The sequence below is a fragment of the Sabethes cyaneus genome, chromosome 3 (assembly GCF_943734655.1).
Source record: "Sabethes cyaneus chromosome 3, idSabCyanKW18_F2, whole genome shotgun sequence".
NCBI classification, from domain to species: domain Eukaryota; kingdom Metazoa; phylum Arthropoda; class Insecta; order Diptera; family Culicidae; genus Sabethes; species Sabethes cyaneus.
The window spans coordinates 95,163,044-95,187,331 of NC_071355.1; the positions used below are offsets into that span (position 1 = coordinate 95,163,044).

General features: G+C 38.4%; 1 protein-coding gene across 4 annotated transcripts in view; it reads left to right on the plus strand.

The window, feature by feature from the left end:
• LOC128744777 (tight junction protein ZO-1) overlaps positions 1-24,288 on the plus strand; it is a 39,185-nt gene that overhangs the window by 9,406 nt on the left and 5,491 nt on the right. The window contains exons 1-13 of one of the 4 annotated variants that reach the window (XM_053842015.1): positions 294-1,609; positions 11,893-12,062; positions 12,122-12,467; positions 12,825-13,188; positions 13,276-14,603; positions 16,091-16,321; positions 16,803-16,977; positions 17,028-17,481; positions 18,245-18,378; positions 18,438-18,576; positions 19,093-19,297; positions 19,374-19,689; positions 19,807-19,939. In XM_053842015.1, coding sequence (XP_053697990.1) covers positions 1,544-1,609; positions 11,893-12,062; positions 12,122-12,467; positions 12,825-13,188; positions 13,276-14,603; positions 16,091-16,321; positions 16,803-16,977; positions 17,028-17,481; positions 18,245-18,378; positions 18,438-18,576; positions 19,093-19,297; positions 19,374-19,689; positions 19,807-19,939 — 4,061 coding nt within the window. In that variant the 5' untranslated portion in view covers positions 294-1,543. Of the gene's footprint in view, positions 1-293; positions 1,610-11,892; positions 12,063-12,121; positions 12,468-12,824; positions 14,604-16,090; positions 16,322-16,802; positions 16,978-17,027; positions 17,482-18,244; positions 18,379-18,437; positions 18,577-19,092; positions 19,298-19,373; positions 19,690-19,806; positions 19,940-24,288 lie in introns of those variants that run through there. The other 3 variants (XM_053842014.1, XM_053842016.1, XM_053842013.1) reach the window with 3 other exon arrangements.

The following is a 24,288-nucleotide window of genomic DNA, read 5'->3' on the forward strand; positions in this document are numbered from 1 at the left end:
TTCGGTCTTTAAATGCTGGGCTCATTATATAAGCAAGTAACACCTGAGTATTTGGTTACCTGTTCGGAAATCTCAATGTATGTTTCGTATTCGATTCGTCATCGTCGTCACCTTCGTTGCAAAGAGCAGAATAAGAATCATAGCTGACAAAGAGTAATAGGCGCAGTTGAGGCAAATAAGAAATGATTTTTAAATTTCTGTCTTTCTCATTCCTTCCTCCGTAGTAGCAGGCTTTTCGCTGGCTGGGCTCTCTCGATAGCCTGTTGCTTGCCAGGTCTCTGCACTGCGTCCCGAGGTTCCCCGTCACAGTGCCGCAGCAACCGTCGCCGCCGTCATCATCATCGTCGTCGTCGTCGTTGGCTTAACTTTCATTTGCTTTCTGAGCTTTTCGAGGCATAACTTGTTTCCGAGCGTCCATTTTATTTCAAACTGTTGAGCCGAGCGCGTTTGGATTTGCTGCTGCTCTTGATTTGTTGGAAAGATCCTTTAGGTCGAACTAAAAATCAAAAGGAAAGTTGTCACTAAATGATCGCGATTATGTTGTAAAAGTTTTCTTTGAGAAAGAAATTTGTGATATGTGGTGCATTAGTGTCTAGATGTATGTTTCATTGAAAGGGTCATTTTTGTGGATATTCACGGCAGTTCAGGAGCTCAACGTTCAGCGTGAGTCGTAGGTGTGGAATTTTGCCTTTATGCACAGCGGCCCAGAACCAGTTTTCTACTGAACATTCGTGCTGCGACATTCCAATGATTACGTTCGCTTATTTGACCGAACCCCTCTTTTTAGGGGGTGTTTGCTTGGTGGTGTAGTTCTGTGTACCAGTAGTGCTAAGTTTGGTGAATGTAGAGGAAGTGTAATTAGAAAATCTATGTTTCATTGCACTAAAGTGTACGCAAAGGTATTTTATCGCTCATTGCCTTTTTGCACAGGTACAACCAGCAGCATCGTTTTGACCTGCAAGTGTATTTGTGAATGTATAATCGCTTTTATGTGTAGAAGAAAGAAGAGAGAGGAGTAATGTTGCGCTAAAGAATAAATTACCAATTCAAGGTTTTGGAAACACTTTTGCCGTGGTCATCGTTCTGTTGAAGAAAAGTATGCAGGAATTTAAATCCGTCCCCGTATAGTGCTATGAAGGGTACATGTGTGAGAGAAAGAGCTGGTTTGGTTCACAAACACAAGGGAAATCCGACACCAGCATAACATCAGCAATTTATCGTGTGCCACAGTCCATATCATATCCTCACATCAGGCAACAGTTCGTGAAACCCGACCAGCATTGATCAGAAACGAGAAAAGTGCATGTTTCAGTGCTGAACCAGAGTCGGAAATCAAAAAATCAAGATAACAGCTGCAGTGGTTGTGCGGTGTTTCTCCAGTCCAGTCTGGAATCTCGTGATTTCAACGCGCGTATAAATGTAGTGTTTCGAACCCCACCCTTGCGTATATCAAAGGCACACACCTACTGGCCAATGAATATGCGAAAATCCGTGCATCGTTAAATGGATTTCAAAAGCAGACAACGCATGTAATATAAGTAAAATGGAGCTTATTGGAGCCACCAATGGAACTCAGTTGCCAAATAACCACTTTCACAACGATCCTCAGGTAGCGTAATTCAATTAACTTGTTATTTTTAAAACTATGTTAATTTCTAAGCCTTGTCATCGAAATTCATCCGTGCAGCATTCAAAAACCAGTTTAATAATCTGCAAGCTTTGTATGTCTCCCATAACCATCGAACACGTTTGCATGCAGAGAAAGGAATGTGTACGTAAATGACATTCGTTGGGTTTGGGTGCTGCACCTAGCTTCCTAAAAGAGATAATTGTTCGAGTGAATGTGATCGTGTATCCTATTGTATGACTTCAAAAGTAGCATCCAATTTAAATTTTTAAATGAACGCAGGTATATAAATCTACCACAATCAATACGTGCAAACCATGCCATTACTTGCATATGATCGAAGAGAATGTGACCTTTAGGCAGTAAATAAACAGAACCAGTTTGATTCAACAAGTAGGTATACAGGAATGGCAGTTGTTTATCTACGGCTTTGCAATACGCGTATAGAAGTTGCGTAACAGAGTCGCTAACGTTGCCAATACCTACCTACTGTTGTTTGTTTTTGTACAAATTCCTATCCTCACAAGGCACTCGGCTACCCTCTTCAAATCTTCATCGTATATAAGTTGAATTTAATTCGGCCATATACACAAACCACAGTTGGTTTTGATTTGAAAAGATGTTTTTAGTCGTAAACTTAAGTTTTTATTTTTGTGGTTTGCAAGTGCTTAGTTGGCGGTCATAACGGTGTTAACGAATATTTTCAAAATACAGAAGCATTGCTGTAACACTAATATTTCTTATTTTTTAATCGAGTACAAAGTCACAATATGATGGACATAATAACTGTGTAGAAGTGTGGACCATAGATACATTTATTCCTATTTTAAAACATATACATAGTCACATAGACAGAGACCACGCATCCTTACAGAACTGATTGAAAACTGAAGTCTTGTTTGAAAATGTATCAGTAGAAATTCATGCATCTTGTGTTTGCAGTGCTTTCTAAAGATCCAAACATGAATCTAACCACGTTTTTGTTTGTTCTTCAAATTTTAATCTAAATGGAGAGGGTAAAAACGGAGCTTTTTTCTCGTCCCATGTTTTGTTGGGCAAGAGTTTTGTGTATTTTTTTATATCAAAATACGTATCATTAATTTTTTTTTTATTAATTTATCGCTGTGATTAGCTTAATTTCATGCAAAAAATATTATTTTTCAAATATTTACGTGCATTATTAATAGCAATTAAATATCAGGTAAATTATATGAACTATATTATGCCTTGCAATATTGTTTTAACATTTGTTTCACTACGTAAGTACCAGTTTGAACTAACTTTTGATTTTAAATGTTGTTAAATCTACGTTTCGTTTAGAAAATAATATTTTTGAGATATGCATTCGTTTCTTTAACTATAAAAATAAATTTAAAGTACTTTATATGAATTGTAATACAAATAGGTGCTGTGTTTTGTGTTACGTGTAAATGTGGGTGTTCTTACGCTTGGTACAAAACAGAAAATATTAGTTTTCTTAACCAAGAATAAAATTATTATTAAAAAAGTATCATAAAATACTAAAAGTGGTAATATGTAAAATATTAAAAATAAAGTTAACAGCATTGCAGCGTAAAATAGGGTCGCAAATTGAAAAGCCACCCAAAAAGCGGTTTGTATTCCCATCTTTAAAAATAACATTGTTATATCAATGGAACTTGGCCGACTTAAAATAAAATAGAAATACTGTTTAAATCATCAGCATCAAAACACCTATTTCTTGTAACTGTTCAATTTAATATCAATCATGACTTCAAAAATAAAAAATCAATGACTTGGAAGGAATATTACACCAGTTACGCAATGTTGGTTCTGGTTTCGTTGCTGGTTTTATTTTTACCAAATAAACAATTGATAACTGACGCATTCTCGATTTTTTGGCTGTTCAAAAAGTCAGTATTTACAATTTAAAACATCCATAAATGTTGTGCCTGTTGTCTATTGTTGTTCAATTCTGTTCAAACCCATTCAATCAATAATTCGATGTCCTCTTCACCAAACTTTTTCACATTTGAAGAGCAGCAGCGATACTTTACTGCCTCTAGAATTAATTACAATCATGACTGCGTTCAATCATTCAAACACGCAAAGTATCAATTCTCCAAATAATTGTCGAACGAATTCTAGCTACAAAATAAGTTAAACCATTATTAGTCAGTCGCTAACACAAATGCGTTTAATGAATTTATACGTTTCGTACATGCAATGTACAATGCGATGAAATCAAATTTGGTTTAATTAAATTGTTTTTAATTGCACGTGACTGATAAACATCTTTCTCTGCGAAAAATGAAAGGTTTGTCTTTCATTCAAGTTGGCACAATTTACCATCAACGGAGAGTCGGTCGATAGATGACTTTTATCTCACGCACAGTCAGTACAATGTGTTGGTTGTTTGCTATCGAAATTAATACATGCTTCATTTTTATGACGTTGACAAGTACTTCCGGGGGTCGAGATGGCTCAGGCACACTATCTATTTACCAACTGAATTTTGTTCACATATGGTGCCAATCAGACTTGTCAACTGAAACCCAATTCAGTGCTTGACTCATATTTTGTCGTGTAAAACACCATGGTGTTCTTCTTACTCTGAATGCAACATTATTATTTACTTTATGATATAGAGAAATTTCTAAACTTTCAAGGTTGCACATTTGTTCACTATAAGCGATTAATGTAAACATATATAGCAATCGTTATACGTTTCATACTTCGTAAAAATATTAGCATTTCATACTTCGTAAAAATATTACCATCTACAAAAAAACAGAAATAGCAAAATTTATTATGAAATGTAATAATAATACATTTGGTGGTAATGGTGTTAATTCGAAACATTTAATTATTTTGGGATTCCGATGTGAGATCTTTTTCAGTATCAAGGAAGTGAGGAAGATCTTACGTCGGGATCCCAAAATAATGAAATGTTTTGAATTTACACCATTACTGGTACTCTCACGTATGCCAAATTTGGTGGAGAACGATTCAAGCGTTGCGGAACATCCATACAAAAAAATATACCTGTGATTTCTATACAGTTAGAATTGACGGAGGCTCTATAGCCACAAGGTTACCGAGTTTGCTTTGACAAGCGAGAGTGGCTGCGGGTCCGAATCTTAGTCGAATCAAGCCTTTTAATGTCAAAGGGCTTTTTTAATATGGGGTTATTCTCAGGCTCCTCATTAGCCTTCCTTCATGCTGAATTCTAAAGTGCAAAAGTCACTCTTGTGGTTAGTGCATGGGCGGGAGATGTAGCGTAGACTCGCCAGGGACGGCTATTGGAAATAGCACTGGCGTATGGTGAACGTGGGTAAAGTAGAGCAAGTTTTGCAGAACTATAACTTGGTTATAGTGCGTGCGCGAACTAATGGTGGGGGGTTTACTTTTTACAAAATTGAAATAAAGTATGTAAATCACTCACAGAAAATTCTTGAGGAATCATTTTGTTCTAGATGTCCTTTTTCTCCAGAAGTAAAAAAGTGAATTTTCTCGCAATATTTTTTGTTTTTGGAATTTTGCTGAATTCTTGTTTTGGAATGATGGTAACTTTTGAATGCATGTTCAGAATGTTGTGAAATAAATATCAAAATATCAAGAAATCTGTGCTGAATAATTTTCTCGTATTGTCATTTCAAAACTAATTTCGTATGTGACTCAGAAACTTCAAATGCGAAGGCCATCTACAGCTACATACAGTCTTACCCATTAGAGCGTTAGGGCCATTCCATGTTAAGTGACTTAACATGGGTTTATTTTCAGGTTTCTCCTTCTTCATGCTGATTTCTTCATTACCCCATAGACGCTTCTTCAATTCTAAGATCCTCTCCCAGCGGAGATTCAAACCTATCACAACTGGCTTGTTGAACCAGCGTCGAAGGCAGCAAACGATATTTGTTTTTATATTTGTACTAGCTGATTACCACATCTTACTTGGGGCCTCTTTGTCTCTCAGTCACTTGTACATCTATTATTCTAACGAAAATTTTCATAATGCAAGAAACAAAACTCTTTTTCTTCATTTGAATGTGTCTACTCCGTTTGTCAGTTCCCGATTTGCTCTTTGAAAATAAGTATAACGGAAACGAAACAATATATCCCTGCTCGGAGGAACTCTCTTTTCTCACAGTCACTTGCACCACTGCAATCGATCTAAATTGCAAAAGAAGCGCAACCCTTATTACTTATTTGGATCTCCCCTCCTTGTTGGGGACAGCCTTCCTTTTGTCAACTTTGCGTGCCAAGTTTGATGAAGAACCGTTCAGGCGTTTTGGAGTTATGGCCTCCCCTTGTTAGAAACCTCCCCTAAACTCCCCAGTACTGATTCCCTTATGTTAGGGAACATGTGTGCCAAGTTTGACGGAAAACTCTCCAGGCGAATTGGAGTTATAGCATGACTCTCACCTTTTGTCCGCCAGGTCGAGCCATCTTGCACGTTGAGCCCACTGTTCCTGATGCCGGTGAGGTTATTGAAAAGAACTGTTTTCGTCGCACTGTCGTCCGGCATCTTCGCGACGTGTCCGGCCCACCGTAACCTATCAGCTTTTGACGGGTGTACACTGAGAATCTCTCCAAGCAGTGCACCAGCTCATGATTCATACGTCTCCGCCACTCTGCGGTTCCTGTATCTTCCGCTTGAACACGACCAGGCCGCGTATGTCCTCCATGAGCATTGAGCAACGTCACGGCTTCAAGTTAAAAAAGAACTGCTAATAAGAGTTTTGTACATCGTCAGCTTTGTACGGCAGAGTATGCTTCTTGATCGTAGCGTTTTGCGAAAGGCAAAGTAGGTCCCATTTCCTGTTTGACTGCACTGCTTGATCTTCTTACTGGTGTTGTTGATTTAGAGGAGATGATCAATTCTCATTACATGGGAGAACAATAGTAAAATAATTTGATTAGTAGATTAGTAAATTCTGACCTCCGAAGCTTAACAGTCGTGTCTTCTTTATCAACGTGGTATCCGAACGCCTTTAACTTACAACTTCGATCGTAACAGTACTGGTAACGAGAATAAAACGCGGTTTAGAAAAGTATTCGAAAAGTGGAAATTTCGCGAATTGCAAATCTCGCGTCACTTTTCATTTCGTCCAATGTAACAAATGTAAACAAATCCGGTTTATCACAACAAATTATTGCTCTTTTTAAACTCTATGTTATACAAAAACACCTGCCCAAATAGAATTATTTTGAGGTGAAAAAATTAGCATTATCAAAATGTCCAATGTGCACATTCGAATTACGAATGACTGACTGTTACTTCGGTCGTCCTCATCTGATGTCCAAAGTGCAAAAAAAATCAAAACAAACCCAATCTGTACATTGGACGTTTAGCAAGTGAAAGTTTTTTTTCGCATTGTTTATGCATTTTAAGTGAAACAAGCGGTCTAATATTGAAAAATAACCTCGAAAATAGCGTAGCACGGCAACGCACGAATTTTACGGTGATCTCGCTTAATTTATGTGCAATAGCCTGGAAAAATAAAACCGTCCAAAGTACAGCATGATATGGTAAACAGTCCAATGTAACTTTTTCCATAATAAACCAAAACTGCTTAGTTTTAATTAGATTTTTAAAATCTCCGTTAAATATTGAATGTTATTATTCATCAACCACGTTGAGTGAATGACTGAAAATTATTTCATTTTGAAACAATTTAAAGTTCAATTCGAAGAACTTCGATCTCGTTTTTCTCAATATGGTGGAATTGTTACATTGGACGAAATCAAAAGTGACGCGAGAAATGTTTAATATCGACACCAGATTTGTGATAACGTGACCGCATGTCGATTTCAGACAAAGAACGAAACAAAGATGGCAGTAATGGACAAAAGAGTGAAAGGGAAATACCTTTTGTACATGCCTGGGCTAAATGGAAGCTCAAATTTGCAGACCGTGGATATTTTTTTGCGTTAAACAAAACTCCGGATGTTGAAAAGGCATTGGAGTTTATTACAAGCGTAGGCCATGGGACCGCAAGTTGTGGAAACAAAATGCAGGCATATCTTTAAACGATTTTGCAATAGATTTGCAAAATATCGTTGAGCACTGATAGTGTTAGTCTCGAAACCGAAGCTACCATGGTGCAATCGATATTCATGACCGGAATACTGGACGGTACAGCGAGCAAAGCAATGTTACGAGAGGCTAACCATAACATGAATTTGGCATAACTCTTGACAAAGGCTAAAACTGTAGATCGCAGTCACCAGCGATCTCAAATTCGCGAAACTCTTCAAAAGAACCTAAGTAACAATGATTGATCTTCTTCGGGTCTCTTCTCTTTCGCTTATTACGGCGATGCAAAGGCACCATACATCAGCTTTGCATGAATCGGTTGCTGGCGTCACAAGCTAACTATTCGTTAAGAATACTTTGGTTAAAACGCATTTATGTCGTTGCAATAATCAGAAGAGAGGGACATTAAAGAGAGTCTCTCAATGTTACTTAGGTCCTATGGAAAAATTTCGCGAGAACTCATCTATATACTTCTATATTGCCTCCGCCGTCGCAAAGTGCCTTGCCATGATATCAAAGTCATCTGCAAAGCCTAGAAGTTGACTACCCTCAGTGAAAATCGTACCACGCATTTCGATGCCCGCTCGTCGGATCACCCACTCAATAGCGACGTTGAATAGCATGCAGGATAACTTGTCACCTTGTCTCAGGCCTCGTCGCGTCTCGAAGGGGCTCGAGAGTGTCACGTCAGTTTATCTGGAAAACTGTGTTTGTGCATTATTTGGCCATAGCTGGTATTAGACAGAAGAGGGCCCACTTAAAATTAAATTAAAAGAACAATATTTTAATAATTAATGTGTCCTTTGGCCGTTTTTTTATTGGCAACATCAGTTTTGTCATTTCATTCCAGCGATTTAATCCGACACAACCGGAAGAAAGACTTGGTCTTCGTGGTAGTATGCTTCGGGTCGTTGTTTTGTTGAAATACGAACTTTTCTTCAAGGGCCGTCGGATTAGTGAAACCTCCAGATATTCCCGCAGGACGTTGATGTAGGGATCTGCCGTCATTATTCCACCGATTTTTATAAAACTCCCGGCTCCACCCCACAAAAAAAACCCTAAGACCATCTCATTTCCTCCTATATGCTTCACCGTGCCCTTGATGTGGCGCTACTGATGCTCCCCACCCGATCTGCGTCACACACAAACCCACCATTTTCAGTTAAACACCTGGAGTTTTGATTCATCCTTACAGAGACCGTTTCCTAAACTCTAGGGCTTTATAATCATGCTCCTTAGTAAACTTAACCCGTTTGACTTTGTTTGCCTTGCTGATAAATACATGGGTATTTTCGGACAACTTTACTATTCAACCCCTGTGTTACGAGATGGCGACGAACAGTTCGACCGGAAACTGATACCCAGTAAACCATTTGGTTTGTATATCTCGATTGCAACTGAGATGTACGAAATCATATCTGAACGAAAAAGTTATATTTCACGCCATATAAGAACATATATGTACCAAAGTGGAGGCGATATACGTGCGAAAATTTTGACAACTATTTGTAATTCTATTTTGTGTAGTTTTTATAACACGCAACTAAATACTCCTGAATATATGATTAAGATATAATCAAATATTGCAATTGTCTATACTGCTTTATAATTCACAGTCATGAATTGTATATGAGGACACGCACGACTGCAAAACAACTTAATGTTCACTTCGATTTGACATACTCTAATCATTATACAATTCCAATGTAAAATTGACATGAAAACGATTTAATGTGAACTTTCTATTACGATTTTGTGTTATCTGGGTAGCTGAAGAGTTTTCTGGAACTCGCCGACGGTTGGCTTTGGGTTCTTCTTGACTTCACGCATGATGTTGGTGACTGTTCTCGTGTCTGTTTTGCGCTTTCTGTCTCTGATAAAATGATCCACCACTGATCCGAACAGTTTTAGGTTCAGAAAAATGGTTCCAACCGGAGATTTTATTGCAAAAAGATTCCATATCTCAATATTTTCAAATGCCGCTGAGTTACGATTTTTTAATGTGGATATCAATAGTGTGGTTCTTGCTCACGGCCAGAAGTACGGATCTGTATTAATCAATAACTCTGGAATCCGGTAGGATAAAACAGATCTTCCTTCACCAAAAGAAAGCTATCTAATCATTTTACCTAGACTTTCTCAGTAGACGTCACGTCGTTTCGGAATACAAGGCAGAACATATGGTTTATACGGAACTTTGTTAAAAAGACCATTGAAACAGCCCACAATTTTTCCCAAATTACTTGTGTAGAGAAAAATAGTCAACAGTGAGACAGCAGGAACAGTCTAAAGAATGTCCCACATCAAATTGCACCACGGAAGAAACGTTGTAGAAAATTACCCATTGGGTATTTTTTCTTGAAAATTTGAGTAGAAGTAGTTTTAAGTGTATTGTTTACACTCTATTTTTATCGCGGTCAGTTTTTCGAAAATTGGAAAAAAATGGCGTCACCTGAAAATCAACGTCGCGAATTTATTTTGCGCAGGCACCTGCAAAATCCACAATTCTCTCATCACGAATGATGAGACATGCGTCAAGGCGGACTTCCGGCAGCTTCCAGGGCTACTGTACTTCACCGCCTAGCACAAGTTTGATGTTCCGGAGGAAGTAAGGATGCAGAAACTTTCAAAGTTTGCCAAGAAAAACATGATTTGGCAAGCGATCTGCTCATGTGGCAAACGGAGTGCGCCGTTCGTGACTACCGGGACTGTACACGGGTAGATCTACCTCAAGGGGTGTCTACAGAAGCGTCTGATTCCTCTGTTCATGTTAAATGAAGGCCCTATGATCTTCTGGCCGGATCTAGCTACGTGCCACTGTTCAAAAGATGTCCTGAAGTGGTATGAAGCCAACGGGGTCACTTTCGTACCCAAGGACATGAATCCCCAACGCACCGGAACTAAGGCCCATCGAAAAATACTAGACTATTATCAAGCAGACATTACGGAAACATCCCAAGGAGGTCAAATGTGAGGAAGACGTGAAGAAAAAGTGGGTTTCCGTACAGATGAAGCTGCAGCCAGGTTGTACAAAACTTTTAAAGTGAAGTTAAGCGTCAGGTGCGAGTATACGGTTATAGTATTGAAATTAAATGAAATAAATATGCCAAAAGCTTACTAATGGGTTATATCTTGTTTTCTGAAAGTTTGGATAGGTCAATTAGGTAATTTTCTACAGCGTTTCTTCCGTGGTTCAATTTGATGTGGGACACCCTTTAAAGCTTTTTAACATTATTTCAAGAAGAACGTACCAATAGTGTCAGTGGGATCGTTGCGCTAGCCCCGTAACTGTCCTGTACTCTAAAAGCCGCCTGTGAACTCTATCGATAAAGAAGGATCAAGTTCTCAACAGGACGTTTATACCCATGGTTTTGCTTTGCTTTTGTACCGATATCAAAGCTTGATCAGAGAAGGATGATCAGAGAGTAAACCCTTCCTATGATAATTTTAGACTTAAATTTTTTAACTTTGATAAAACTATAGTTGGTTAGCAAGCAAAGCCTGGGTGCTAATTCCGTTATCGTAATTTGACCTTCTGTTTTTTATACGACAGACTTCGCAACCAGCTGATAGGATACAGGACAGTGCGGGGTCAGTGCTACGATCCTAGTGACTCTAACAGCCTCTCCTAGCCGAGATTCGAACATATGACGGCTGGCTTATAAGACCAGCGTCTCACCTCGAGGCCAACTGGGGGATAATTGGTTAACGATACGTAATAAAAACCCAAGTTCAATTCTCATTTGCATCGCTTTAATAAAATGCATTAATTTGCATTTATTTTAATATAAATAAAACGTTGGGACTATATAAAATAAGCACTAGTTCCGGTTCCATTGCTCCAAAAGTACACCCAAAAATATTCCCAAATAACTTCAATATGAAAACTTTCTGAAATCTGCACAAGTTCTGTAATTACCGCAAGCCAAATGCTGGCTTTCAGAACAGCCTCGGTTATATCTCTGAACAGCTTTGACCTCGTTGACATCCTAATCGTTTGTTGTTATAATTCGCGCAACGACGACTGACATAAATTTGAATTGTTTATCGAGGTTAACCAGAAATTTAAAATAAATATATTTGTTTTTGGTAAGCATGATATATATAGGAAAACAAAAAAAGGTCAATCTACGAGAATATGTATATAGTCATTATTATTCGTAATATGTTTCGAACTAGTATTATATAGTATCCTCCAAAAGACGTTATAATGTTGATTGTTGTTATTTTTATTCGTTTTATACAGGGTGAGCGGACATCATGGGACTACAACACAGTGTCGTTATCGCGTGTACCGGGCTATGGCTTTGGCATAGCGGTATCTGGGGGTCGAGACAATCCACACTTTGCTAACGGAGATCCATCGATAGCGGTGAGCGACGTGCTCAAACATGGTCCAGCCGAGGGTCAACTGCAGTAAGTAGTTAACTGACTTGGTTCTGAATAGATTTATATTGCTGTTTGGAATTTCTCAGGGTCAACGATCGAATCATTTCTGTCAATGGAATCTCGTTAGAAAATGTAGAGTATGCAACGGCAGTACAGGTACTTCGAGACAGTGGTAACACAGTTACGTTGGTGGTAAAACGACGCGTACCAAATCATAGTCTAATACAGTCCACGGGGGGCGGTAATGTTATGCCAGGTGGCGTGGGTGGTAATACGCATCAACACCAGCACCAGCATAGTCTCAGTTCAACCGGCCTTGGGTTGAGCAGTTTAGGAAATAATGGATCTCAACAGCAAATCAAAGTGATCGTTACGAAAGCGAGCAAAAAAGATGATTTTGGCATCGTTTTAGGATGTAGATTATTTATTAAGGTACGTTGGATTGAATAGGGTGATTGAAATTGAAAATAAGCTCAAAGCTTCTCAGAACATAGAATTGAAGTTTATAGTAATACGTTATTGGAGAAAAATTTCGACGCGTTTAGTTGTTTAATTACTACATTTTCATTTTTTACTTCCTTTTTCCACGTGCTTAACCATGCTGCTTGCATTACTGACACAAAGTAAAATTATTATTTTTCTTCATAGTTTTCCAATCTGTTATGTAAGCAGCAATTATAAGGTTCCTCTAATATTTTTGAAATTACAAAGTTAACCACTATAAGTTACAAATAGGTTATTCAAAATTGAATGAAACTATACATTTTCTTGTTTCGCCGCTACATACAGGAAATTTCGTCTAAGACGAAAGACCAACTAGCTGCCAATGGTTACTCACTGCAGGAAGGTGACCTTGTAACAAGGATACACAATACTAATTGCAATGATTCGATGAGCTTAAAAGAAGCGAAGAAAATCATCGACGGCTGTAAAGAGCGTCTTACATTAGCGGTGCTGAGAGATACATCCAACACCGCGTTAAACGCCGGCTTAGGTGGCGGCACCAGCTCCGGAATGCAATCGCCTGTATATTCTCATACCGCGCAGGTGTCCAATTGTAGCAATATGGATGAAAACTACTTGAACGGCAACGGCGGAGCATACTCTGGGCAAAATTTATATGTTCAGCCTCCGACTCGTCCATCAGCTATGAGTACGTTACTAGTAGATGATAAAAGCAACCTTACACCAAGGGGAAGATCACGAGGTCCACTAACCGATATTTCTTTACAACAACTAGACAGACCTAGCACACCACCAGGAGCAACAAGCAACCGAGGAATGGATGGAGCACCGAACAGCAGCGGTCACACAAGATCGCGTAGTATTATCGATGAACCCCCGAGACCGCCGCCTCCCAGAGGAGAAGATTTCTACAGCACTAGACGACCTTTACATGATGAAAAACCTACATCTGAACCACGATATATTACATTCCAAAAAGAAGGTTCTGTTGGCATTAGATTAACTGGCGGTAACGAAGTGGGCATTTTCGTCACTGCAGTGCAGCAAAATAGTCCTGCTGCAGCCCAAGGGCTGGTTCCTGGAGATAAAATCCTTAAAGTGAACGATATGGACATGAATGGAGTTACCAGAGAAGAAGCAGTTCTATTTCTGCTCAGCTTACAAGATCGTATCGATCTGATCGTGCAGTACTGCAAAGAGGAATACGACACGATTACTATACAGCAGAGAGGTGATTCATTTCATATAAAAACTCATTTCCATTGCGAAAACCCATCGAAAGGAGAACTATCATTTAAGGCAGGAGATGTGTTTCGAGTGATAGATACATTGTACAATGGAGTAGTTGGTGCGTGGCAGGTTCTGCGCATTGGACATGGCCACCAAGAACTACAACGTGGTGTCATACCAAATAAGGCAAGAGCAGAAGAGCTGGCTACAGCACAATTCAATGCAACGAAAAAAGAAATGAATGCTTCCGAATCGCGAGTCAGCTTCTTTAGACGAAGAAGATCAACTCATCGGCGATCAAAATCGTTGTCGAGAGAAAATTGGGATGATGTTGTATTTTCCGATTCTATTTCGAAATTTCCCGCATATGAACGAGTGGTGCTACGACATCCAGGCTTTGTTCGACCAGTTGTGCTATTTGGGCCCGTATCCGACATTGCACGGGAACGACTTATTAAAGATTTTTCCGATAAATATACTGCCCCACTACAAGATGATGATAAAGGATCGTCTAAATGTGGTGGTATTGTACGCCTCTCTAATATTCGAGACATCATGGACCGTGGAAAGCATGCTCTCCTAGACATCACGCCAAACGCTGTAGATCGGCTAAATTATGCTCAATTTTATCCCATCGTTATCTTCCTAAAAGCGGACACCAAGCATAACATCAAACAGCTACGTCAAGGACTGCCAAAATCCCAACATAAGAGCAGCAAAAAATTGTTTGAACAGTGCCAGAAACTAGAACGTGTTTGGTCACATGTATTTAGTACGGTAATCAATTTGAACGATCCAGATACCTGGTACCGAAAGTTGCGAGATTCGATTGACCAACAGCAGAGTGGAGCAGTGTGGATGTCTGAAACCAAGGTATGAATATCAACTACAAATTGTGTTCTCAATATCTAGTTAATTTTAATCTGGTAGCTTTCGTTGTATGCTTCTAATTTAAGAAAATTGGTTCTTGAAATTTAGCGTGATTGTGCGGCATATTGCTGTTGATTTTTACCTATTGTATTCTTAATATTGGCTTATAACGTATATGTATATGAAATGGGAAAATATATTGCCGCGCGTAAGTTCTCCTTATTAGAACTTGAACACGTCGTTTACATTCAAAATAATGCAGGGAAATGCCGAACAGTCAGCCGCAAGCCTAGGACGCAGTGTGATGTATTCTGTAGATATGGTGATGGAACAATCAATAATCTCGTTTACTTCCTCATATGATTCATATCACACTTAGCGGGTGGAATTTACGTCGGACATATTTCTACCTTTTCTTCAACCACCCTGCCCGCTATCGTGCTGCAGTTATCCATCGCAAACCCGTAGATATTCTAACATTCCTAGATATCCCTACCGCTATTCGATGCCAATCGGTTGGCCATTGTCGACATCACCATCTCATCTGTACCATCCTCAATCACATTTTGTACCTACACCGATCGTTCCTACAACCATTCAAACGTATCAGCAAGCAAATGATCCGCCGCTGCATCAAACTCGCTCAGACTCCAAATCATGCCTTAATGCGAATATGAACTACTCCCCAATTCCTATTAAACAGCAAATTAACCACTCCAGTTCAATGCCAAGACTTATCAACCCAACCAGACATTCATCGCTTAGTCTGTACACATCATATGCAAAATCTTCAACGCCGAGTGTTGATCAACTATCCGATATTGACAATTGTGTACGGATAGAACATGCTACACCTTACTTTAACTGTAATCATTCTCCGATGAATGCTATCAGACATGAAAACAAAACAATTAACCATCAAGCGACAATGGTTAATGGAAAATCTAACAAGGAGCAACTACAAAATTGCAGATCATCCGATATGAATCGAATTAATATCGTTAATAATCATGAACCAGTAACTCGTAACAAAAAATCTAACAACCACATGTGTGAAAATCATACGCATTTTTATACAGATAACTAATATCTCGGTTTTACTTTACATTCAACGTTTGCTTTCGTTTGTGAAATGTTTTTTAGGATCTAACCTATCCGTACTAATATTGTAAGAATGTACTATACTAATAGCCGATGTGATAACTTTCGTAACACGATGTTTTATACAACAAATTTTCTTGTGCAAAAACTCTAACCGTGTGTTTTTTCTCTGTTTTATTTTCATATACTCGTCCCCGCTTCCAACAAACAAATACAACAACACTAATAATAATGAAACAAAACATACACAAATCATATAACATCGATGCCATCACTCACCGTCGTACCTACCGTTCAAACCATACCAACATCAACCTTCTGTTATTACATTCATAAAACCGTATCGATCGCTCAATCATGTTGAATCACCCGTACTTGCTTGCAAGCAGCCAGTAGAATCCCTGTCCGATGATTTCCTATTCCCAATGACCACATCCCGACTGTCTTATGCCTCAAGTCCGGAATCGGATCTGGAACTGAGCCCCGGACCATCGGCCTCATTATCATTGGGCAACTTACCACAATTGGTGAAGTCAAGCTCTGACCCTTCGATCGCAACTAATCAGGATAACTTGGATAGGGCTAGAGAACTGGGTGACGGATTGCCACCGCCATACACGGTAAGCTAACAGCATCCCTTTTTAATACATATTATATTGGTATATATATGCTACTATTTATCTATTTGTAAATTTCATGTGAAATATCATTGTATTAGGAAGGATTGTTGAAAATTTCATTTACTAATGCAACATACCAAACCAAAATTTAGTCAAATTTTACGATTACATGAATATCTGATTGTCCATACTGATCGTGATGAAGAATGAAGAAGTAGATGAAGAATAAAAACGTTGCAATTTGTGTGTGGAAGTTTTTGATAGTTTCATGCACAGAATTTAATACAAATTTGCAAATTAAAATTTTAATTTCCACTATTCACTGTATATTACTTCTTAAATATACAATATTTGTAACGTTACTATATGAGACGAACAAATGGACTAAAATGGATAAACATAATTCAGTTTGACTAAATTGTGGATTAAATGATCTTTACACAGTTTATTAATCCTACGCGTATATTACATATAAATTAAGAATCCGTACGAGCATACAGCACACCCGCGACGAATGACCGTAGATAACAAGTACGGATTTTCGTCGAAAGGAAACATAGGAGCTCCACTTCCCCCGGAAGAGGCAATCTATGGTTCATCAAGGCCACCTCCTCCAATACACCTTAATAGTCCCGGATCCAACCACTTTGGTCCAGGTAAGATTATTGCAATTTCGCTAAGACGTGTCTAATAACATGTTCTGCAGTTCCAGAATTACCTCCCAGAATTGACCGCGCTTCAAAGCCCCCGAATACAACCACATCGAGCACACCTGGTTCATCATTGCCGTCCCGTAATTCAAGTACCGGTGGTACATTGGGTCGTTCAGCCCAAGAACGGCTCTTTGGTAATAAGAACTCCGGCGAAAACATGGATCAATCGGTTGATGATTACGCAAGCCGCAGTCAAATGCTTAGTGCAGTTTCCGATAAGCGAAATACTGCTGGCAGTAACGGAGTGAACTCTCTTGAACGTGCCCAAAATTCTTCTCTCGATCGAACGCGGTCCAACCAACCTCCGGCGCTGCCGAATAACCCAAACAAGGCAAATGGATCGTATGACAGTGTTTCTAGCTATGATTCATACAACACATCACAACTGGCGGCACAGAATATGAGGTTAGGACCCAATGCGCCCGATGATCTTAAATCGGTGCCGAAGTAAGTTTAATTTTTTCAATGTAATCGGATTGGGCATTGGCAGAGTATCATCAGAGGTCGATTAAAAAACGATATTAATCTGGGAAATTAACAAAAAAAAATCCATGTGCACAATTCGCTTTTTACGAACTGTGATTACTCTATACTGTTTTTTGTATACCGATTTTAAGTCAAGCAAATCGTGCTAATTTAAGAGCTAAAAGCTTTAGAAAAGTCACGATTATTTTGAAAATAGTGCAATAAAATTCGCGCGCTTTATAATGCAAATTACCTAAAAAGGTTTTTATAACATGGGGATATTTTTTGAACATGTAAAAACGTGTTTTTCGCTTAGTGGAGAAGAAATTGTGTCAAAAAGACTTAAATATATAAGGCCATTACAAATATTTTATAAAGTTTCTGTCCTTCCTATGTTGGGCAACGGGGTGAAAAAAACACACAAACAAGAAAAAACGTCATTGTTGTTCAAAATTGTCGTTGCTTATCAAAAGAGAGACAAAATCGAAAGAAATTTGTTTTTGCCGTTTTTCGGCTATTCATTGTTTGAACTTCTACTTCTGTTTCGTGCTAGAAGCGTTAATACTCATTTTCCCCGGCTATAGAACCTAATCCAACAATTTTTTGGCCCCCGATTCTTAAGGCCAATTTCAAAGGGGAAGGAGCGGTGACAAAAACTTTAAAAATAATTTGCAGCGGCCCAATTAATACAATAATAAAAAAAGTTAAATTATTCTCTAATAACTAAGCATTTTCCAATTTTCAGTGGTCGCACTGGTACAGGCCTCACACCAAATCAGTCAAGTGCATCTGATTACAATCGAAATTCAGGAAAAAATGAACTGTTATTAACTCCTCCTAGGGCTGGGCATGTTCATTCAGAGCGGAACAATTTCAATGGTACTATAACAAGACATAAATTGCCTATATAAAATCACTACCAATTCCCATCATCTTAGGTACGCATGATCCTCTCGCCTCTAGAAATTCTGGCGACCGTACATCGGGCACGAATATTCCACAACGTCCATCGAACCTTGCATTGGACAGCCCACGGAAACATATCATGGAAACTAAGACAGACTATGGAAAATACAGGTAAGCTGTTCAATAATGCAACGCTTTATGTAAAACTAAGCGTCGAAATAAATCAGCTTTTATGAGACGGAATGGTAAATGTCGATTCTATCTTTTTCACGCTGCAGAATGCGACAACAGTTCAAAGAAAATCTATTCAGTAACAAATCGCAGCCAAATTTGCATTATTACACATTATGTTGTGACAATCGTAGATTATTCTATTCTAAATACGATACCCTTGTCTGAAGTGCCTCCTAAAATACCTTTATGAATAGCATACCAATAAACCTTGCTCTCGGTGCTAATATAGTTACTATGTTTGTTAGATGGTCTATTTTTCACCTTAGCATTTTCGGAAAGAAAACAACATAACCATTCTCCCGCATTATCACCTCATTCTTGTTTCATGTTCACGTTTTCGCACATTTCATCCATTTTGTTTTGATGCTACGAGTTACATAGCTATGATTTTCATACCTTTATTTCATATTCCTCATACAAATTCATGACACACGGTACAAAATCACATCATAGTCGGAACAACTCAGCCTCACAGGCGGATTATTCCAAGCCCAATAAGATGCCACCACCGATGTTAGGAACACCACCGTCGAATGGAAATAACGGGGCTCCATTTAAACCAGTCCCGCCACCAAAGCCGAAGAACTATAGGCCACCCATAGGAGGAAACAACGGAGGAAGCGGAGGACCCATGAACTCGGGTCAGTGGGACAATGGGGTAAGTTAGCAATATTTCTTTGTATGTTCGTTATGTTCCTGAGACGTAATTTTGCGATGTTCCTTCTTGTCGTTAGGAATCAATATCACCACGATCCCCGAACGGGTTCTATTACCCACCAGTGTCATCCCATTATCATCAGGGTGTAGTGCACAATGCGCCAAATTCTCCTAACACTAGCCATATGAACAGCGGAGGCAATCATCCATCGCAGATGCACCCGTATGGGCAGTACAGTGGTAATCCATACAATGGTTACAACGGCAATAGTGGAAGCCAACCGCATTATATGGGTAATTCCAGCCGAGATTTCGGTAACGGTTATAGTGGTAACGCACATCACCCTTATGGCAATAACTACATGCATAGAGGTAGCGGGGGCCATGGCATAGGTAACATCTCATTCTACTAATACACATCAGTAATTTATTCACTCTATCACATTAATCTTGCATACCATTTTTGTTCACTGTTTCCGTCAAGTTTCAAAAGCATTTTTCTTACAACAGGTAATGTACCTGGATTACATCCCTCTGAACGACACCCACTTGACCTAGCCGGTAGTAGAGAGCAGAGGGGATCTGCTTTCGAATTGTATAGAAAACCACAGCTTGGAACCACCGGGCACCATCACAATCTACGGTAGGTGAAAACATAGTTTAAAGTTGACTCTGTTACAATAATCTTACCTCCCCGTGATTCCATTCCGCATAGCTATCTTTACAATTTCGTTCCATCTACTTTTTGATTGTGGTCGGCAGTAAAAAAAGATTTATTGCGCTGTGCGGCATGTTTAATGGCCATATTGCTACTGGCAATTGCATTTAGCACTAATCAACCACAATCATCTCCTAACACATCAATTATATGAATATATACTAACCAAATTCTCTGCTATCCCGGATAAAAATAAGCTAGTCTCCCCTTTCGAACCAAGGATTAAGGCAAGACAAATCGCACTAACTTTTACCCTCATATTTGTATGTTAAAGTGATTTTTACATCTCATCCAATCCAAAATGTTTAATTACTATTGTGTTTCACATATTATGTGTTAAATAAACTGTGCAAAAGGTGATGCGCTGAACAAACTCATTACAGTAGGAAAATTATGACAGTGTACGGTACGCGGGTAAACTATTTCACTAACATTTCCTGCTAAATGAAATAAAAAGTTACAAATGATTCAGTAACTCCTACCTCGAATATGCTACAAATCAATAATCAGTTGTTAGTAGTAATTTCAGGTATTTATTTGTATTTTATGTGATTCGTTGCGAAATAATGCATCCATTTATCAATGCTCAAATAACCGTTTTTTGGGTTCATTAAAATGTAGCATCCAGAATTATAGTTTATAAACAAGAGAACCAATAGTTTATCTTGTCTTCAAAATAACGATACTGAAATGGCAGATTTCGAGCCTTTTCGACCCGGTTAGTATCAAGACCCTTTGTTAAGTATTTTTCAAAGGGAGGAATGGGTGGTGCAAAACGTAATTATAGCCAAAAAGTCTATTTATCAAAAATTCTTTATGTCTCACGCATTTTTAGTCAATGACATTCCGGGAGAACGTCAATTTTTTACATTTTGTTCATTTCTCGATTATTTGACCAAAAATCAAGTTTTATTTTTTTTATAGGGGGCCATCCAGATACCACGTGGACAGAAAAATACCAATTTTCAACCCCCCCGTCCCCCTCCGTGGACAAGCGTGGACATTTGCTCAACCCCCACCCCCCTCCCCTGTTTGTCCACGTGGACATTTTTACAGTTTGGTTTTCAACTTCATTTATGCAATATTTATTGAAAAAGCTTACGTGAAAGGAAGCTCCAGTCTAAAGTCACCGACACAATGCATACCAATTTTTAGTCGTTGCGGAAATTTGAGTTTTTCCATGGTTTTTCCGTCAATTTTCCTCAACGTCTTAAAATCCGTATGTAAGGTGTTTGGATCTTAATTCATGTTCTACTGCAAATTATTATTATCGACTACAAGAAAGTCCGTTTCAGCTTAACTTTCGCTTGACGATTCTTCTTTGTCCAGAGCATCCCCTACTAGCACGGTTGTTACAAAGTTGTTGTGGTAGCCGAAATATGACTCATTTCAGTCTTAATTCGGTTGCTTCAACTAAATGGACCTAAAGTGTGCTACTGGGGTCTTTGTCTAACCAGAGCACTTCAGCTTGACCGTCTACTTCAACACAACACAAGATCTTTTCGAGACGATGTGATTCGTTAAATTTTCTGAAGGCGAATCCTTTTGGAAATACGTTGCCCATGGATACCTTTTTTGTGGTGAGCTGCATTTGATGTTGAGGCAAAATGCCATCCACATTTGGTGCAAGCGATACAATATTCGTTAATTCATCCAGGCTAGGCAGTCAACATCTAAGTGTACTAACGCAGGCTTAATCTTTTCAACAAGATTTATGTCAGATATGTGCTCTCGTAATGCTCGGTTCATGTATTTAGGTCAACATATGCCTCAGAAGATAAAATTTTATTTAAGGTATAATTAGTCCTCGTCGATTCTGCCAATTTCAAAAGAAGTTTTTTTGTTTGAAACAAAAATTCTGTTCATGAAAATTAATTCGCTGTGTTCAGATTCGCAAGTAGAATGCAGTATAAACAGAATCCCGCTTTTGGGCCCAAAAACTGCATCCGAAATTGGGCTCTCCGACGAAAAGCTAATGACTGCTAATTTCCCGTTAAGCTCAAAAACAATCACTGATCAATGGTCAATGTTTTTAATTTCTATTTTTTGTAGGAAAAAAAACTTGTCCACGTGGACATTTTCCATACCCCCTCCCCCCATTCCGTGGACAAGCGTGGACATTTTTACACCCCCCACCCCCCTCTAAGCTGTCCACGTGGTATATGGATGGCCCCTAGGATGGATGAAAGACAGATTTTCCATTTATGTTCTGTCGGATCTTTGATCGCGATACGTGCCCATTAAATGATTTTCGATTCAACAAAAATTTGCCAGATAGGGTATTTTTTCATAAAAAATTGATAGGATATTGAACATTCCGCGCGTTAGTGGTATTTCAGCCCATCTATATACTGGGCTCACCGTTGAGTTGCCCAAGTTAATGATTCATCCTCCGCCTCCATGCTCCGTTCTATACCGCTTAAGATCGTCTTAGCACTCGTCTCTCAAAAACTCCGAACACTCGCAGGTTCTCCTCGAACATTAGCCACGTCCCGTGCCCGTAAGGAATGTCCGGCCCAAAGGACGTCTGGTATAGGATGCAATTCGTAGGGCTTTGTTCGAGTACAATTGCTTGTGAAGCCCATAATAAGCACAACTTTTGCGGTTAATACGCCTTTGAATCGGGTTTTCTTTGCCATCACCAGTGAGCCAAACTTGTCAACTAGTCACCGTTGATAATTACACTATTGCCTTACTGCGTCGCACAGTGGCGCCAATCAGAACAAAACTGAGACAAAACTAATAAAATTGGTAAAGTAGCATGGAACTTGCATATTTTGTATATAACTGTGAACCAAATTGACTACTAAAACTTAAAGTTTTCAAATATTTAAAAAAATCAATAATTAGGGTGTCTCTAAAATAATTTTCCAAGAAAAGTTTTATAACTATTTGAGCTATTATTTTTATTTTGTGTTTTATTGCATTAGGATAATTAGGAGAAGTAGTAATGGCCTTGTAACACTCAGCAATCCATAACGTTGAGCCACATTTGAAAATTATTTTGAATTTCAAAAATATCACTTTCTCCAGCCAGTAACCATGTTTATTCACTAAAATTTGAATATCAAAGTGTCACTACCGCTCTGCTGGCCTGGTACTAACCTTTAGCTGCTAAATGCTCAAAGATTTACTTTAAAAATATCTGTAATAGTGTTGCTAGAAGTAATTACAAAGCGGATTTGCCTAAAAACACATGGTTCTTTAAAATTCAATATTTTTAGTCTTTACGCAAATTTGCGCAAAATGTGGATATGATTTTTGGAAAGTAGACTAAATTTTACATAATATATGAAAAAATGACGGTTACCTTCCGTTCCCAAAAAAGATGCTCAACTTTGAAAATGCGAAATCACACGTGTGTTACTATTTTGATATTTGAAGCAAATATATTTTAGAGTGTACTTGATTTTCGTCAATTTGCAAAATAAGGTGCTAATCTATAACCATTTCAATACCAAATCACGTTTTATTTGTATGCAAATACCTAACAGGGTACGGTTAAAAACAGTTTTTCGAAACTTGCATTAATGAAAAATATGAGAAGTTGTTACACAAACCTCAGATTCAAAAAATTATCCAAAAAGCTGTATCGTTCCCAGTGCTCTGAAATTTTGGAATATTGTTATTTAGTCTGTCTACTTTCATAGAAAAATACTATTTCACGAAAAACGTCAACTCCATTTTGGGTGTTTTGTCCCAGTATTTTACACTGTGCGTAGTGTTAACCTTCGATCACTCGCCTTTTTTTAATAGGCTCGCCTTTCTTTAATAGGTTTATTGACAACGTGATCAATGAAAATTTGGAACTTTATAGATTTAGCCGCGACAATTAATATTTAACGATAGTACGGTCACGCTTCGATGACGTTCGATCTTCCTTTGCGGTCTAAAAATTATTCAGAATTTTCCGCTTCATGAACGTCTTCAGTGCACTGCAGTATATTATAAACATTGGCATGAGCTTGGGTATAATTACACATAGATTTAATGTATATTTTAGGTGGCGTCATTAGCGTATATTAGCGGCAAACAGTCTTCAGAGAAAATGTGTATTTTAGCATACTGAATAACTTTGTAGAACACTCGAAAGCAATAAAAAATCGTGTGCAAAGTTATTAAGCATAATTAATTTTTAAGTGCTCTTTTTTAACATATCATCATATTTCACAACCGTTAAATGATAGATTGTTACTATATTCAGCAAAGTTGCTTATTTTAGTATGTTCTGCAACTTTTTGGAGAATTTCTTTGAAAATATTAAAACAAAAATT